Source organism: Periophthalmus magnuspinnatus, chromosome 18, assembly GCF_009829125.3.
Source record: "Periophthalmus magnuspinnatus isolate fPerMag1 chromosome 18, fPerMag1.2.pri, whole genome shotgun sequence".
NCBI lineage: Eukaryota > Metazoa > Chordata > Actinopteri > Gobiiformes > Gobiidae > Periophthalmus > Periophthalmus magnuspinnatus.
The window spans coordinates 27,847,095-27,866,356 of record NC_047143.1 but is presented as its reverse complement, the minus strand read 5'-3'; the positions used below and the strand labels follow the sequence as shown (position 1 = coordinate 27,866,356).

The following is a 19,262-nucleotide window of genomic DNA, read 5'->3' as shown; positions in this document are numbered from 1 at the left end:
GGAAAATATTTATCATTTTGAATTATATCAGTTCTGAACAAGGCAAAGTCTAAACCAGGATTACATAAAATATTACCAAACCATGACCACAGCTATTTTTAAACTTCTCAACCACAACTGCTACCAAGAAATTATTAATTTGCGTAGCACCAGATCTAAACCAGGTCTAAACCAGACTTGGTGTTAATCCCTGCTGTAATCCTAATTTATGACACAACGGAAAGTTTATTAATTGTTTTGGATCGTTATTAGTTATTACATCAGTAACGATTCCTCCCAGGGCACACAAGGCAGTTAACAGATACCTAAACACACAAATTAACTTTAAAAAAAAACTTGTTTAACATCAAATTCCCGCTTTTAAATATTGATGTAAATGTAGAAATGTTACGGGTGCACCTTTGGGAAAAATAATACCTACTAAATCTTTACCGCTACCCGGAAATGAGGAAATCAAAGTCATATTACAGTAACAATGCAATGTTATCTCAGAAATGTGTTGGTTTGAAACGTCTGAAGCGGGTCGATGCTCCGCCTCCTCAGCATCATGTTTCCACACACACCTGGGTTTTCCCTCCTCCTTTGTTTAAATAGTGGCATCGAGTGAACAGGTGAGCATCACATAGACAAGAGCTGGACTAACAAGACCGGACACACATCAAGGCGAGACACAAGCGCAGGTAAGTCATTTTCATTACTATGATTAGAATTACATACATTTTCATTACACATCTGTTTTTGTTTTATTTAAGATACTAATATTACATACACAATTTTGTTTATCTGTACATTTGAACATTTTATTCATGTGTAAGTGTACGTATAAAACTATAGTATTAAAAATGCTTCAATCTGTTAAGTATATTTTACACTGAAGTCAATCGCTCATTATGTCAAGTGAAGCAGAGGAATGACATTGACTAACATGAAAAAAGTATGTTCATAACTGATTAAAATGACACTCAATTCATTTTTGATTTACTTTTTTTTACTTTTATCTTATTTGTAGTACTTATTTAGTTTTTTAGTTTGTGAAAGCATTTTGTTAATCTTTCCCTCATGTCTGGAACACGTCATAACAAGGATGACATTTGAAAGTCATTGTTGTAATTAGTTAACTGATGCCATCATGTGAATATAATTGTATGTGTAGAATTATTTGGTTAACTTTGGAGCTAATTGTCTATTGAGATCATAAATGTTTGAAGAGACCACACCTTGAAGCACCTGTCACTATAGAACACCTTTATGAACGACCTATATCCTCCTGTGCCGCCGCCATATTTACACAGCAATGATATCTGATATTAGGTCTTGTTTATTCAAGTCAAAGTCCTGAATAGGATTAGCAAGCAAACAGTTTAAAAGGTTCACCTCAGCAGGTTAAACGCTGACTATTCACTCATTTTAAAAAGAAACAAGTTTATCTTCACTATTTTAAAACATTCTATTTCCTGTGTCCTTATTTATGACAAACATGTTCAAATCAAAATTATACACTATTACAAAATTATATCATGTATAAACTGTTTATATTTCCGTTTTGTATATTGTTTCACAAGCTAATCATCTGATGACACTTTGGGCTGCCAGATTCTAAAAATCACTCTAAAATATACCCTTAAGGGCTGTCTACAATACGATCCGTCTTCAGTAGATGAAAGCTGATGGTATCTTTGGTTCAGTTTGGATTCAAATGCATCATTACCTGAGATTTTGTTACGCTCTGAAGAGATCTGTCATTTACAGGAAGATGCTGACATGTGATAGGCGACTTACTGACTGCGTGAGAAAATGTATTTAGATAACATCTTTGGTGTGGCTTATTCTGATTGTATTTCTATTTAGTCAAATCCTAGAAACCAAATATTGACGCTAAAAATGTCACTTGTTTAGGAGATCTGACCAAAGTAAAGACCAAAGATAAGACTCTGTCCTCTGTTTAATAATAACATTTTCTGGTTATATTTTCAACAGAAATGAAGTTCAACCCTGCTCCCATCGTCCTCTTGGTGGCGCTGTCCTGGATGTCTGCCCAGATCAGTGTAACCACACCAACAACAACCGCAACAACCATGAACACGACCACAATGATGAACATGAACACGACTATGACCCCGACCATGAACATGACCACGGCTATGACCCCGACCATGAACATGACCACGACTATGACCCCGACCATGAACATGACCACGACTATGACCCCGACCATGAACATGACCACGACTATGACCCCGACCATGAACATGACCACGACTATGACCCCGACCATGAACACGACGATGAACATGAACACGACCACAACTATGACCCCGACCATGAACACGACCACGATGATGAACATGAACACGACCATGATGATGAACATGAACACGACCACAACTATGACCCCGACCATGAACACGACCACGATGATGAACACGACCATGATGATGAACATGAACACGACCACGACTATGACCCCGACCATGAACACAACCATGAACATGACCACGATGATGAACACGACCACGACTATGACCCCGACCATGAACACGACCATGAACATGAACACGACCACGATGATGAACATGAACACGACCATGAACACGACCATGAACACGACAACGACAACTGTGGCTAGCAATACAACAATGGCGCCAACTAGCAACAACGGAACAACTGCGATGGCAATGAACACAACCACAAACAATGCTACCACGATGGAGTCAAACATGACAACAGCAACTACTACTGCTCCCCCAATTGTGGCCAACACAGAAGTCACGGAACTTCCGGTAAGACAAAAAAACATATAGAACAAGGCAGGGCAAATTTATTTTACAGCACAATTGGTACACAAAGTAATTCAAAATGATTTACAGAACAAGAAAGACATTAAAATCACAATACAACAAATCAAAACATAGAAAAAATCATCATAAAAGTAACATTAAGAGGCAGGATAAAACCCTTTCAGTCGTATGCACAGCAAATCAGAACCATTTGAGCCTGGATTTAAACATCGTCAAAGTCGAGGCTTGTCTCACATCTTCAGGAAGGATGTTCCAGGTTTCCAGGTTTTAGCTGCATAAAACTGCAATGCTGATTCCCCTGGTTTCTTCCTGGTTTCATCCTAGTTTTGTCCAAGACACATGTGTGAAGTACTTCCGGGTTCTAGTCAGGACCCGAGCAGCAGCGAACACACAAAAAAACAAAACTGACTTCATATTACTTAGGTGACTACATACATTAGAATATTTGCTTTGCCTGAAAGGAGTGGTTAGCTCATCATTATCTAATTAAATAGAAAACCAAATCACTCAATAATTGTACCAGCAATTTGGTGGATTTCAATAGAGTGGTATGACATCATAGAGTCGTATGATGTCACCCACCCTGAACAGAAAAGGGCAAAACTGGTTTAACATCACATATTAACTGCCTTAAAGCTTTGCACACATCTTAGCAAAAATATGACTAAACTGTGACCAAGCCCATCTAAACATGGACTAGACCATGACTAAAACAAGGACTAGAACTGGACCAAACCAGTTTAAACCAGTTGAAGAGTGAACACTTAAATTACTAAAAGGTCTATTACTATGTTGCACTGAAGTTCCCGGTTTGTGTGGTTGATAACGTTTTTGTGATTTCTGTTATAGAGCAACATTAGCAGAGCAGATTGTCGAACGGAGAAGCTGTGTGCTGCCGAGCCCGCCGAATGTGACCCCGAGGTTCCTGGGTCTTGTTTCTTTGTCGGAGTAAGACAAATAAGTGGCCGTAACATCGACTTTGAGGTGTCTGGAGAGACCGACGGCTATGTGGGCTGCACTCTGAGGCCAACTGGAGTAAGTTTGAGGATTGAAAGAGCCAGTACTTGATTTTTCAAAACACGAGTTAGGAACATATTTGTGGTTTGAACTGTTTGCCCCACCCATTTAGTCCTTTCTGCCACTGTGATATGACACATGACAAAAAAAAACTGTCTGGAATAGTGTCAGGCAGTTGTTTTCCCATGATTCTTAGTAACACTGTGCCTGATTGGATGAAAAGTTAGTAGTGATGGGACTTTCAGCTCTTTTATGGGATCTGAATCTTTTGGACCTCTACTCTGTTTCTGTCCTGATTCTTGTATTTGTTCGGCGGTAATTGGTGTAAAAATCCACAAAGACTACAAAGAAATATTTGGTTCTTTTAAAAATTGAGATCTGATTCCAAATGTTCACATTAAGGACTCGTTCACAAACATCCCATCACTTGAGCATTTATCTCAACAAGAATCTTCAAAGATCAATTAATGGCCCTTTAATTAGCAAAAGAGTGATTCTAAATTTAACACATGCTAATCATTTGTTTTGATTGTAGGGAAACGAGACTGCATACTTGTGTGTCAAAAGCAACAACAGACTGATCTTCGTCGGAGCTTCAATCTCTAATGGCAGAATCACAAATCGAACGGTGAGTGAACGTTTCCAAAGAAATCAGTAAATGTTTTCAGAGTTGTGGATATATATTTCATCATAAGAATTTTAAGGATTTACAAACTATGGCTGCGTTCACAATACACGTCTGGAGGCCCAATTCAGATTTTTTGAGGGGGCTGTTCACATTGCAAACACAACATCCCTGAAGTGTCCTGATGTGCAGAATTTGGGCACCGACACTATATTATTTAAAGATATGTTAGTGTTTTAGTTTGTCTATATCTAATTAACTACAATAATTCTTAATTTGTTTTTAATCTTTCCCCTTGTTTAATGTTTTGTGTGTCACTCACATTCTTTCCCAATATATTAATATATTAACTTTTCAGTGTCTTTAGCTTTGCTGGTGTTGTCGGGCAGATGTTTGAATGCTTAGTTGTATTTTATTTTTGCTTTTTCCAGTGAAAAATTATAGCACCTGTAGTTTCAGAACTGTAAAAAGCAGATACATGTGACTTGAGTTCACACGGCAGTCAGATCAAAATTGAATCTGATTTATTTCCACCTATGAACGTGTCCTGGGTCACATTTGGACAAAAAAAGAAGGCTGGACCTGTAGCGTGAATGCAGTCTATAACATCTGATGTGAATGTAAACTACTTTAAATCAGAGTAGTATTTAATGTTACTGGGGCATTTGGCATATTTGTTAAGACTACAGGGATGTCTAGTCTTCATAGAAAACAGGTGTTGCTTTTAGTTTGAACCTTGTACTTTCTACAAATACTAACTTGAAATGATGTTCATCCCCAGCTGCCAGTGAACAACGTGAGAGCGAAGATGAACGGCAGAAAGATCCAATGCATTTTCTCTGCCACTGTGCCCAATGCTACAGCCAGAGCAGCAGACACCACCTTTGAACTGTCTGTGGTGAACGGAGAATTCAACTCTAGTGAGTGAACTTCAATGCAATCTCGATAAAATATGTCTCCAAACTCTGGCAAATGTAGGATAATGGGCACAAATAAGCGTACATGCAATCATGCAAGTTCAGAACAGAAACTGATTGACTCAAAGGACAAAACCCTGAGCCACAAACAAAGTACTGTAGTCTACTCCATTCAGTGTAGTGAAGAGTGCAGTGAGTGTTACACTATAGAGAAACTAAACAGACACTCCATAAGAAAATGAACCAACACAGAGAGAGCAGCTCAGGACCACAGTCTGCTGTGCATCTCCAGCTCAAAGACACCAACCACTCCTTTGAAGAGAGTAAGGTTCAGATCTGAGCCAGAGGGAAAAAAAAAAGGTTAAAGAAGCATTTTTTTTGTTAAGAAAGACAACCCTTCTTTGAACAGTGATGGTGGCCTTAGACATCATCCATCGCCTATTTATAACAACATCCTCAGACCTAAATCTAAACAAGGAAACCAACAGTGCTAACTAGTATGTTAATAGCCAGTATGCTAATAGGTGCGACAGCGCCCATTAGAGGAACGATAATGACTCGGATACTGACTTAGTGTAGCTCAACAGACAGACAGATATAAGGCAGTGTGCAGCAGTAATCTGACCAGAACTGAACAAGTGACTTAGACGAGCAGCGAAACGTCTTCAGTCTAAACCTTTTTGTCCAGAGACACAATAGAATTTTTTCTTTTACTTTAGATCCTACCTGGACGACTGACGGATTACACAGACATTAAGTTTAAAGCAAAAAACAAATACAATGGTTTTATTGCCTCTGTATTAAATACATTTTCAGTGCTTTGGAAATAAAGTGAAGATGAATCTTTGAACACAAAAATCTAATCAACTCAATCTTTCCCGTTCAGCCACAGGAGAGTTTGGTGCTCCGGTCACACAGATTAGAACTGCGCCGGTGGATCTGACCAACACAACAGCTGACACCAACAACACAGTGTCCACCAACTCCACCTCTCCACCCACCACCAGTACTGCAACTGTGCCCCTGCAGTCTATGTCCAAAGGTAGGAGCAACTATGACACGATTACACTGTATATAAGCTCAACATATATAGACTGAATAATATTACCTAGACATTTTGTTGGATGAGAACCATAAGGAAGAGACAGACGTTATCCAATCAAACGGTGTTGAATGAGCACTGAGTAAACGACTGCCTCTGAATATTCTGGTTGTTCCTGTCTTGGATCAACATCAGACACTCAACATACCATTTAAATCATTTATGTTACGTGAAAGTATAGATTTGAATTAGAGAAATGCAATGAAATAGTACATTTAAGGCTATGAATATCAGAACCATAAGTTTATTAAGGCAACTTCGAGATTTTCTACGTTATTTATTCAACTTGAACGTGTCTGTTTGCAGCTCTCCTGATCGTCCTGGGTGTTCTGAGTCTGGCCTGGCTGTGAAGAACCACACACCTCCTTCTTGAGACAAACTAAAGCGAAAACCAAAGCTAATCACAAAGCTACATGCAAAACATTACACAATTTAAAAGATGAATCAAATTTGGACATTTATCCCTATACTTCCTGGTGTACCAAAAGCATTGTTATACCACGGGCTGGGCACCATTTACAGATTTACAACTGGTAGCAAATAAATATTGGTACTGAAAACTGGTAAAAGGAAAAAAAAGTTATTTTAACGCCACATTTTTTCCCAAATCAAATCAGACAGTTACTATGCAATGCAACTACAAATATGAAAATTACTGGTTCTGCTGGTTTATAAACGTAACCACTGTCTAAAACCATAAATAGAATAAGTTTAACAGCAAAGATACCAAAGATACTGTGTATACCAGATATTAATGAAGTACTGCTACACAAAAGATGCAAATAGCGTCCAGCCCTATAAAATGTGTGCAATAGACTGTATTCTGAAGCTTTATTAAAATACAGTGGTGTTGAATTACCACAAGACATGAAAGGCGAGAAGGCGTGGCTAACGTCCCTTTTGTGTCTGAAAGGGAAGAAGACGCTTATGATGGTTACTATGGTTACTCAAGAATGAGACAAGCTGGAACCTGTCTTATGACCTAATACTCTCAGGACAATGTTTTCCCATAGACTTCAATAGAATAGCTGTAACATGCAACTCCCACTGGTTTAAAACAATACAAGACACCATCACACTCTCATGCACTGAGAAAAAGTATCAGAGCCTTTTTGGGTTTTATTACAAACTGGTTTTAGTCGTAGGATCTGGCAAAGAGCTCATTCTTTCCAAAACATGTAAAAATGCGCACCTTTTACATCGTATAGTTTAGATTCATTGTGTATAAATCAAGAGAATAATTATCAGTAAAATGCATATTTGTTTACTTCACATCTGAGTACTGACATAAAAATACTACATAGATACATTCAATTTTATACCTGAAACTATGAAAAAATATAATAATAAGTAAATCTGTCATTTCAACATTTTTATAATCATTTACAGTCATTCATTAGCAGAGCCTTCAAATTTTTAATATGAGTTTTTTTTTTTTTTAAGTCTATGGGTAAAATAATCTTTTACACATGAATTTCCATAGAGCACTTAAAGTAACCAGGGCCTCTGCTATAAGCCATTCTCTTTTCATTTATATTATTTTGTCATTTTTGTGTTTTTGTTTTTCACTGAAATGATGCCCGTGAGGGCAGACTGTATTCTCTTATTTAACATGAAGTTTATGTGTGTGAATGAAAGTTTAAATATATATTTTATTATGACGCCTGTTTGGGCTGATAAATATGAGTGTGTAGTGTGTGTGTGTGTGTGTGTGTGTGTGACTGAAAACTGAATGCTACAGATTATATCTTATTGTTTTCCTTGAACAGATTTTTGCACATTGCAGCTGTTACACTGAAATTGTTATCAATATTTTTTTGAAATAAAATATTCCCTGAAATCATCTTTATTATTATTATTATTATTATTATTATTATTGTTTTGTTATTTTACTCTCACTCCTCTATAAGACAGTGACAGGCTGATATACAATCACAGGTGAGTTACCGGTGCTTAGGCAACACAAAGATACTATATAAAGATGAAGTGTGGGTTGAAGTGATTTAGACTATATATACCACCAGGCCAAGTTACAGGTCAGATCTGTGGAGAGGAGACCCCACTCATGGTAAGAATATTTTGAACATTTCAGGCTCATTCATGTTTGGCTGCAGGTGCTTTTAGGTCCTGTTAGGTTTAAACCAGCTAGATTTCAGCATTAAAACTGGCAACCAAAACGAGAGTCATGTGAGGCTTTCTGATAAACAAATCAGCAAATTCTAACAAATAACTTGGCCGTCATGTCCGTTTATTTGGGGTTTTTTTTGTTTTGTTTTGTAATTAAGAATAAATCAGTAGAGCTGTCTCAATAATCAATACTTATCGTTCAGTCTGTGAAAGCTGGAAGAATGTATTTTGGGGCTCAATATTTATTGAGATTTGGGGTATTTTTGTTGTAATATGATAAGATTTGAGCTGTGGATGAGTGAAAACCACCTTTATGGCTAAATATTGGTATATTCTGTTTCTCACCTTTTAATAAGTATTAATTATTTAAATTAGTGGCATAAAGTAGTTTCAATATTACTGTTTATTTTTGCACTAGATACATCAATATATCCAGTGCTATAATATATACTGGTCTATAAATGAGAATTACAATTGTTATTAGTAAAACTTATTTTTGATTAAAACATGGTAACCTTGCATCTCAAGACACAAAGTGCTTGGTCCAATCCTATTTACTCTGTATATGTTGCCATTGGGTAACATTATCAGAAAATATGGCATTAATTTTCACTGCTACGCTGATGACACTCAGCTGTACTTATCAATGAAACCAAATCAGACTGATCAAATAGATAAACTCAGTGCCTGTGTGAAGGACATCAAAACCTGGATGACCTTGAATTACCTGCTCTTAAATCCTGAAAAAACAGAGGTCATTGTCGTTGGTCCCAGAGGTCAAAGAGATTCTCTGTCAGACCAGATAATCTCACTTGACAATGTGAGTATAGCTTCTAGTCCTACTGTAAAAAATCTTGGAGTCCTATTTGATCAAAATCTCTCATTCACAGCCCATATAAACCTAGCTTGTAAAACCGCATACTTTCACCTGCAAAATATAACTAAAATTAGAAATATTTGACCTAAAAACAATGCTGAAAAACTCCATGCATTTGTTACTTCCAGACTTGATTACTGTAATTCTCTGCTCGCCGCCTGCCCCAAAAGTACTATAAAGTACTATAAAGTACTATAAGGAGCCTCCAGTTGGTCCAAAATGCAGCGGCCAGAGTCCTAACAGGAACTAAAAGAAGAGACCACATCAGTCCTGTACCTAAAATATCTGCACTGGCTTCCTGTCGAGCTTAGAATCAAATTCAAAGTCGTCCTCCTGACATACAAAGCCCTAAACGGTATGGCCCCATCCTATCTGCAAGATGCTATTGTCCCGTACCAGCCAAACAGAGCACTCCGCTCTCAGAATGCAGGACTATTAGTGGTTCCTAGAGTGTCCAAAAGTACAGTGGGAGGGAGAGCATTCAGTTACCAAGCTCCTGTGCTATGGAATCAACTCCCTGCTGATGTTAAACAGGCCCCCACAGTCTCTGTATTTAAGACCAGGCTTAAAACCTTCCTCTTCGGTATAGACCAGGTTACATAGTGAGGGAGTTAGGGACAAACCCGGGATAAGACAGGCTGCAGTAGGAGTAACTAGCTGGGGAAAGTATGGCAACCTGAGCACTATCCTCTGCTTTGTCCTATTTTCTCATCAGCAATGCTATTCACATGTTGTCCCCTGTCCCACTCCCCCTGTGGAGTGTATCTCTTTCAGATGCCCCGATGACAGCTGGACCCTCTCCTCCTCCTCGCCTGGCTCTCCTCCTCCTCACCTGGCCCTCCTCCGCCCCCCTCCCTCCTCCTTGCCTGGCCGAATTTTCTTATTTTGTTTGATTTTTCCTGTTGTTTGATTTTCCTGTTTGTTTTTGTGTGTATATCACGGTGGCTGAGTGGCTCATGTCTCACAGCAGAAGGTTTGGTTGGATCCCCGGGTCGCCCAGGCCTTTCTGTGTGGAGTTTTTCATGTTTCTCCCAATGTCTGGATGGGTTTCCTCCGGGTACTCCGGTTTCAATCAAATCAACCATCAATCAAAACATGAACGCCCTTCGAGACAACTGTTGTTGTGATTTTGGGCGTTACAGAAATAAAATGAATTGAATTGAAAGGCGTTTATGAAAACTTAAAATTAGATTATGGCCCCCGTCTATGGAACAGTCTGCCGGAGGACCTTAGGGCCGCAGAGAACATTCAGGTTTTCAAAAGCAGGCTCAAGACCCATCTTTTTAGCATAGCTTTTGACTAGTATTTATCACTTTAGTTTACTTCTCTATTTATTTAGGCTTATTTAGGCTGGCTAGTGTGTTTATGTTGATATCAATGTTTTACTTATGTTTTATTTACTTGTTTAGCTTTGACTTATTTTATTATGTTTAATCATTTTAGATTTGCCAGTGTTTCCTCTGAGGAGCCCTCTTCACCGGGAGCTGTGGTTGGCTGTGGCTCCTGGGCCCTGGAGGTTTTGGTCTTGACCTCATCTCTTCTCTGGGCCCTGGTGTCCTGTGGCTGTGGGTGACCCTGCTCCTGGTGCAGATGGTTCCTCTGGTGGCGCTCTCTCTCATCTGGTTCATCTTTATCCAGCCTATGGCACTTAAACATATTTTAATGAAACCAAAGGTATTTTAACATGTGTTGGGGTGGGGGGTGGGAGTGTGTGTTGGGGTGGGGGGTTGTCTGGTTGTGTTTATTGATGTGTTGGGGTTGGGTTGTTTGGCTGTGGTGTGGTTGGGTGGGTTTGGTGGGTGGGTTTGGTGGGTGGGACTGTTTTAATGCACTGTGAAGGACTTTGTGTTACATTTTTCTTGGATGAAATGCGCTTTATAAATAAAGTTTGTTGTTGTAGATTATATACAGGTGAAGCATTTTTTGTAGTGTACCTTGTTGCATAGAGTCGGCGCTGCATATCAGGTTAAGCCCATGCAATATTTGTTTGTCCAGTGTACTTTTCCATCCTTACAGACGTGTGTTCACTACTTTGCTTGTGTGTGGCTAATAAGGTGCAAATGTGGTGGTATTGTTTTTCATGTAAACTACGGGCATGCAAAATGTGACCATTTACATGTTTTCTGATACTAGATGGAAACATCTGTTGGGGTTTGGGGACTTCTCTGTAATGACTGAACAAGAAACTTTCAGGACTAAATGAGTGCACAATGAAAAGGGCATTTGTGTGACGGGATTCAGACTATGGCTCCACATTTCGTCACATCTTATGGTTAGTTACATTTATAATTCACTGATTTTGTATAAAACTTTACAGTGTCTTTTTCCCCATCAGGGCTTTGGCTGATTCTCACACCCAGTCTAGTCACCGGTAAGCACTTTTGCTTTTCAAAGTTTTAACTTTACTTTAGATTGTTCTTAGTTTTTATGATTTAGTATCAGGAAAGTATTATTTCGTGTGTTAGTGTGTCACAGTGGCTCAGTTGGAGGGTGTCAGATCCACTGAGCCGAAGGGTCGGTGGTTCAAATCTCACTCTCGACATAAAAATCATAGGTTAAGAGGTCAGATCCATTGACCCACAGGTTGGCGGTGCAATTCCAGCTCCCACAGATGAATGCTGTCATTGTGTCATAACATCATATCAACATCATAACCCTCCTTGTCCCCGGTGTGTGTACACTCGTGTATGAATGTGCAAATATACAGACTGACTCAATTTTTTACATTTGAATTATTTTCTTTTAAACATCAAATCAGATCATATTAACTGTATTATACTGTACTTATATAAATACAAGTTTTCAAATTCAGCGGGGTGTAAATGTAGTGTTTTCAAATTCAGATGGTTAAGATACAATTGGTGTTTTTATTTTTTCAATTCAGTGCAACAATATTCAGTTAAAAAATGTTGGCTCAAACCATCAGCTTCCAATTTCAAGCTCAATGCCAGAGTATATAGACTATTACCATCTGTTTGCGTCTGTAATCAAAAACTTTTAAAACCATGCTATTATAGCTTTTATTAGTTATACTGATATTGATACATGTATAGCAAAGTTTTGCCAATAGAAAGTGTTGGTAAAGTTTTTGGTAAAGGTGCAGTCTATGGTCCATACACATTTGCATTGCGACTGTAAATAGTTTGCGTTCACTCATTTATGTTTTTAATGGAGGTTTCTGCTTACAATGGAAGTTTAGACGCTTCCATAAATGATTGAAAAATTGAAATATTAACTGAACTAATACAAGAATCCCATGCATTTCAGAACAAAGACAAGATATTTTGATGTTTGGCAATGGCATTACTTCAATAGTTGCAGTATTAAATTTGACAATTGAATCTTGCAAATTCAACCCAATATAATAGAATACACAGAAAAGCAATATATTAAGAATAACAGCGAATAAATGTTACAAAGCTGCAATTACATTTGAACATGTTTATAATTCTTTAAGGTATTCGAATGCTAAATGTTGCTGGAAATGGGATCGCAGATCAGTCGTCTACCATATGGAACAGCAGCGCTCAAAACGCGATAGATGGAAAAAGAATGACTGAATTCAACCTTGGCTCCTGCTCTCTCACCGACATGGAGAGTGACCCCTGGTGGAAGGTGGACCTGGGAAATACATTCAAAATCCATTCAGTTATAATCACCAGCAGCAACATGATCGAGTACAGTTTGGACGGAATTGAAGTCTGGATCAATAAACCAGACCCAAATGAGAACAGCATCAGGTACAACTGCACTTTGCACTGGGATTTTGTTCACAAATCTAACATCTGAGCATCTACACGACCAGCCAAAGGTTTGAAAACACCCTCTCATTCAATGTTTTATTTTTACTACTTTCAAAATTTTATGCAAACAGAAGACATCAAACATATGAAGATATATGGAATTATGTAGCAAAGAAAAATGTTGTCAATGACAGAGGTGGTTTTCTGTAAGTCTCCAGAGGTTTTCACTGTTGCTGTAGTTTGGTCCATTCCTCCTGCAGATCTCCTCTAGAGCAGTGATGTTTTGGGCTGTCGCTGAGCAAAACAGTTTCAAGTCCCTTCAATGATTTTCTATGGGGTTGAGATCCGGAGACTGGGCCACTCCAGAACCTTGAAAGCTTCTTACGAAGCCACTCCTTTGTTGTCCGGGCGGCGTGTTTGGGATCATTGTCACGCTGAAAGACCCAGCCACATTTCATCTTCAACGTCCTCGCTGATGGAAGGAGGTTTTCACTCAAAATCTCACGATACATGGCCCCATTCATTCTTTCCTTTACATGGATCAGTCATCCTGGTCCCTTTGCAGAAAAACAGCTCCAAAGCATGATGTTTCCACCCCCATGCTTCACAGTAGGTCTGGTGTTCTTTGGAGGAGAAAGAATGGTGAGTTGCATCCAAACACAAGTTGACAAAAAGTTGTATTTTGGTTTGATCTGACAATATGACATTCCCCCAATCCTCCTCTGGATCATTCAAATGCTTCTATCAAACTTCAGACAGGCCTGGACATATGCCAGATGTGTCCCCCTTAAGCAGGGGGACACATCTGGCACTGCAGGATTTGAGCCCCTGGCGGCGTAGTGTGTTACTGATGGTCGCCTTTGTTACTTTGGTCCCAGCTCTCTGCAGGTCATTCACTAGGTCGCCCCGTGTGGTTCTGGGATTTTTGCTCACCGTTCTTGTGGTTATTTTGACCCCACGGGGTGAGATCTTGCGTGGAGCCTCAGATCGAGGGAGATTTTCAGTGGTCTTGTCTTCCATTTTCTTATAATTGCTCCACAATTGATTTCTTCACACAAGCTCTTACCTGTTGCAGATTGAGTGTTCGGGGGCTGGTGTCTACAGTTTTGTTTGTGGTTCCTTTGCTCTTTGGTCTTGGCCATAGTGGAGTTTGAAGTCTGACTGTTTGAGGTTGTGGACAGGTGTCTTGTATACTGATAAGTTCAAACAGGTGCCATTAATACAGGTAAAGAGTGGAGGAGTTACAGGTCTGTGAGAGACACAAATCTTGTTTGTTTGTTTGTTTGTAGGTGAACAAATACTTATTTTACCAAGGAATTTACCATTTAATTTATAAAAAATCCTACAATGTGATTTCCTGGATTCTTTCCCCTCATTCTCTCATAGTTGAAGTGAACCCCCTCATCTTTTTAAGTGGGAGAACTTGCACAATTGGTGGCTGAGTACTTTTTTGCCCCACTGTATGTGATGTCTGTGTGTGTGTATATAAAAAGTAGAAAGTCGTAAAAATAAAGGGAAAAATAAGCATTGAATGAGATGGGGAATGAGTCTAAATTTTTGACTGGTTAATGGCAATGCCTTTTTATATTTGGTTTAAAGGAAAGAGAACATTTTAATAGTTATAACAATCCCTCATATGTCTCTCAAATACTGCACTTCCATTTTCATGCCATAAAACCAGTGTGGAGTGAACGACTTCACAGGTGCCCTGGGGCAGAGTGGGGTAAGCGTGAGTAAATTAAAGCCAGTAATATAAAGCAAAACAAAACAAAAATCATGTTATAGCAATGCTTTCTCAAAATTTGTATCCTTAAAGTTGCATTTTCATCGATTCATGTATGTTTGAGTGCTCAGGAAATTCCTGTTTTTACCTACCCCCTATCTCCACTCACTGCTCTGTACATATTTCAATTGCATAAAAAGTCAGACTAGGGGTTTTACATGTACAGTTTATCTCATCCAGTCATTTTTCAACAATGAAACCTATTAAAATTGTGCTAATCGTTGCTGTAAAATGCCACTAAAAAGAGGCTGCTTGGAACAGGAAGTCAGTAAATCTGTTCCTGTTATTAAATCGTTTTAGAACATTGTGCTTTAAAATAAACAGTGTTGATAATGATCTTCATTATAGTTCCATAATAACTAGTTGTTTTTTTTGTTGACTTTTATGTGAAGCACAGGTAAAGTTGTTTTAAATGTGCTGTATAAACAAACTTGAATTGAATGGCAAAGTGTATACACAGGACTAGCATGAAGGTCACATGTCTGATTTTAACCCAGGTGTGGAAGGATCCATCAGTTTCCAGTGTCTCGATCATGGTACGTGTCCTGTGACAATGTGAGGGGGCGGTTTGTGACGCTGCGTCTTTATGGAAACAGAAATCTCAGCCTCTGTGAAGTCAAAGTTTACACTACAGAATACGGTAATGATCCATGTCCCTTATCTATTGTACTTTTCCTTCACATATGAAATGGATTTGATTAAAATGTGTTCTTAATGGAATATTCATTTGAAGACTTAAATCACTCGAATCCCAGTTCAGTTCTTTTTACAGTTATATATCAACATGCACAGAAAAGATGGTAAATATAAAAGTTAAAAATCTCTTCAAATTTATCACAATTTGTGATTAGGACATCTTGGTATTGATTGATTAGTCAACTAAAGGGAGCATGGTAAAAGCTCTCAAAACTATTGTATTTATCTGTGTATCTGATGTGTTTAAATGTGTGCACTCTGTGGGTCCAGTCTCTGTGGTTCCTCTTTATCTGAGGGAGTTACTGCAGCCCTATTCTTCACCCAGAGCCTTGAGGTCAGAGGTCAGCTGACCAGCTCCTGCTGCTGGGCCCAAATCCAGGCTCAAGACTAGAGATGACAGACTCTTTTCTGTGGCAGCGCCCACACTATGAAACAGTGCCCTCTGCCTGTCAAATCCACTCAGTCTTTATGCAGTTCAAGACTAGACTGAAAACCTACCTCTTCTCCCTGGTATTTAACACAGAATATCTTGGTCTTTTATTTTTTGTACTTAGCACTTTGGTCAGCTAAAAAAAAATTAAAATGACCAAATCCTCTGCTAGCTCACTTTTCCTTTCTGCTGGTGTCCCATAGAAATCCTTAGACTCTAAAGATTAGTTGACTAATACACAATACGACCACTTCGACTGATTAATCATCTAATTTGAGACACTTGTTTTTACGTGTGTTGAATAATATAACATAACCGTCCCCAGACTATCCCCAGCCCAACGTGGCAGTGAAAGGGCAGGCAGTGCAGTCGTCCACACTGTATCCCGCCGCAGCCAACAGAGCCATAGACGGGAGGAGGGACACGTACTACACAGAGAGCAGCTGCAGCCACACCCAAGAGGAGACTGCCCCCTGGTGGAGAGTCGATCTGGGACAAATCTTCGTCGTCTCAACGATTAAAGTTACTAACAGAGGAGACTGCTGCCCTGAGAGGCTGGACGGAGCACAAATACACATTGGAAACTCACTGCAGAACAACGGCAATAATAATCCCAGGTACTTTTGACTGACTAAAATGCAGAAACATCTCAATGGAAACAAGTGGGTCACATAAAATATGTAAAAATTATGTATATATATATATATATATCTTTTACAGGTGTGCCACCATCACTCACATACCTTTGGGAGACACCTTTTCGTTTACCTGTGAGTCTGGCAAAATGACAGGCCGTTATGTGAACCTGGTCCTTCCTGGAGACAAGAAGATTCTGACCCTCTGCGAGGTGGAGGTGTACGCCAAGCCACCAGGTGAACGAAGAAAATATGAGCGAAAATACAGTCAGAGCTACTTTGAAAAGTTGGCCAAACACCTGCCCTGAACATTGATTAATAGACTAAAATTGGGAGAGAAGTTATGCTAGCAAAAGCTCTGAAAATGATTAGGCTATTGAGCACATTTGATCGACCAAGATTCCATCCCCATCCTAGGACTGCAGCCCTAGTAGTTATGAAACCTTTTTTCAATTCACTTCAGAATATAAATATATGTAAAGACCAAAATCAGAGCAGTTCCTCTTAGAGCTGAATGGCCTCACTGATTTAACCAACACACAGGGTGAATTGGTCAAACACAGACAGATTAACCAGCATTCATAGAAAACAATCGTTTGCAGATAAAGTTCAAATCTGTAGGGCCAGAGCCCGCTCAAGTCTAAGGGACAGAGTGAGGCTCATCCAGGATAGATAGGGCTCACCCAGGTGAGGGAAGGGAGGATCTGGGTCCACAGAACAGGATCAGGGCATCCTAAGGCAGTTTAGCTAAAACTGTGGGTTTATCAAGTTCATCTACTCAATCAGTCTGATCTGGTTTAATTGATAACAGATGTGTGTCATCAGCATAGCAATAGAAGCTAATGCCATGTTTTCTGATGATATTACCTTACGGCAACATATAAAGTGTGAACAGGATTGGACCAAGTACAGAACCCTGTGGTACACCATAGGCTACCTTAGAACACGGAGAGGAGCTCTGATTTACATTAACAAACTGGTGCCTATCAGATAAGTAGGATTTAAAACAGCTGAGGGCTGCCCCTCAGACACCGGTCACATTCTAACCTCTGCAGTAGAATGTTGTGATCGATGGTACTCTGAGGTCCAACAGAACCAGGACTGAGACCTGCTCTGAGGTCCAACAGAACCAGGACTGAGACCTGCTCTGAGGTCCAACAGAACCAGGACTGAGACCTGCTCTGAGGTCCAACAGAACCAGGATTGAGACCAGTCCATTGTCAGCAGCTACTAACAGGTCATGTGTGACCTTAAGTAGTGCAGTTTCTGTGGTGAGCTCTGAATCCTGATTGAAAACCTTCAAATAAATTATTAGCCTGTAAGTGGTGACAAAACTGCTTAACTAAAACTTTTTCAAGGATTTTTGAGAGAAAGGGAAGATCACAGATGGGTCTATAGTTGAAGGTCACAGATGGGTCTGTAGTTGAAGGTCACAGATGGGTCTACAGTTTGCTAAAAGATCATATTCAAGATTAGTTTTTTTCAGAAGCAGTTTAATCACTGCATATTTGAAAGACTGGGTGACAGAGCCAGTTTCTAATGAGGTATTTATTATAATAAGGATAGGATCTATAAGGATCTATAATTAGAGGGAGGATTTCTTTAAGAGTCTACTTGCAATAGGGTCTAAAATACAAGTTGATGTTTTTGAGGACATTATCACTTGATCGACAGCAGTAAATCTGTCTAGTATCACTGGCTTTTTGTGACAAAGACATAACTACACTTTTTTCTCCACACCATGGCCACACTAGTTGTCTGTATATGATAAAACTCATTCCACCTTATTCTAAAACCAGTTCAACATAAAACCAAATACTACATCTGTTTATCACCAATATCATCATCCAGTTATAAAAGTAGGATGAGCACAACTGACAAAAGCCTATTTGGACGTTATTTTGCATTATTTCAATAAAAACTGCATTTTAACAGCACTTCAGTGATGTACTAAAATGTTCTTGTAAAAATCTTGGTTGAGGTTCAAGTATCGCATGAAATGACCATGGACCATGAACTTGACCTCAAAATATCACTTTATACACATTATACTGTGTTTCTGTTCATTGTATTTGTAATCAGCTGTTATCTCTCGCCCCGTCTACTCCCCTGCTCCTATGTCTAAATTTAAGATATTGTTTTCATAGTGGTACCTCTGAAAGACGTGGCCAAATGGAAAACAGCGCATCAGTCGAGCAGCTGGGAGCCTGATGGGACTCCCGCAGGAGCATATAAAGCTGTGAAAAACTGTAATCGGTACAAGTTTACTCAGTACTGCTGCAGTCGGACTGAGGAGGAGTGGGACCCCTGGTGGAGAGTGGACCTGGGCGCTGTGTACAGAATCAGCGCCGTCGTCATCTACAATCGAAAAGACTGCTGCTCGGATTACATCACTGGAGCAAAGATCAAAATCGGAAAAAGTCTAAGTCACAAAGACAATCCGGTGTAATGTAAAGTTTCATTTTCTCTCATAAGTTCTGGTCTACTTTAGAAAATAACATTTATTTGTTCC

The 19,262-nt window shown here is 39.2% G+C and overlaps 2 protein-coding genes across 2 annotated transcripts; both read left to right on the top strand.

Moving 5' to 3' along the window:
• The first annotated feature begins 607 nt into the window (after window positions 1-607).
• On the top strand, window positions 608-8,299 carry LOC117386381 (mucin-2-like). Its single transcript, XM_033983734.2, has 7 exons — window positions 608-680; window positions 1,978-2,780; window positions 3,648-3,833; window positions 4,351-4,443; window positions 5,222-5,360; window positions 6,244-6,399; window positions 6,766-8,299. The coding sequence occupies exons 2-7, from the start codon at window positions 1,980-1,982 to the stop codon at window positions 6,807-6,809; spliced, it is 1,419 nt and encodes a 472-aa protein (XP_033839625.1). The 5' UTR covers window positions 608-680; window positions 1,978-1,979; the 3' UTR covers window positions 6,810-8,299.
• Window positions 8,300-12,928: 4,629 nt separating this feature from the next.
• On the top strand, window positions 12,929-19,199 carry LOC129457087 (uncharacterized). Its single transcript, XM_055228914.1, has 5 exons — window positions 12,929-13,203; window positions 15,487-15,629; window positions 16,441-16,732; window positions 16,836-16,987; window positions 18,898-19,199. The coding sequence occupies exons 1-5, from the start codon at window positions 12,929-12,931 to the stop codon at window positions 19,197-19,199; spliced, it is 1,164 nt and encodes a 387-aa protein (XP_055084889.1).
• Window positions 19,200-19,262: the final 63 nt, after the last annotated feature.

What these genes read in the sequence shown, in the direction of transcription:
- LOC117386381 (XM_033983734.2), top strand. Translation starts at nt 1,980, where the DNA reads ATGAAGTTCAACCCTGCTCCCATCGTCCTCTTGGTGGCGCTGTCCTGG. An exon ending in GCACTCTGAGGCCAACTGGA is followed by an intron (nt 3,834 to 4,350) that starts GTAAGTTTGAGG and finishes TTTTGATTGTAG; the next exon opens with GGAAACGAGACTGCATACTT. An exon ending in GCAGAATCACAAATCGAACG is followed by an intron (nt 4,444 to 5,221) that starts GTGAGTGAACGT and finishes GTTCATCCCCAG; the next exon opens with CTGCCAGTGAACAACGTGAG.
- LOC129457087 (XM_055228914.1), top strand. Translation starts at nt 12,929, where the DNA reads ATGCTAAATGTTGCTGGAAATGGGATCGCAGATCAGTCGTCTACCATA. An exon ending in CCAAATGAGAACAGCATCAG is followed by an intron (nt 13,204 to 15,486) that starts GTACAACTGCAC and finishes ATTTTAACCCAG; the next exon opens with GTGTGGAAGGATCCATCAGT. An exon ending in GGTGTACGCCAAGCCACCAG is followed by an intron (nt 16,988 to 18,897) that starts GTGAACGAAGAA and finishes TTGTTTTCATAG; the next exon opens with TGGTACCTCTGAAAGACGTG.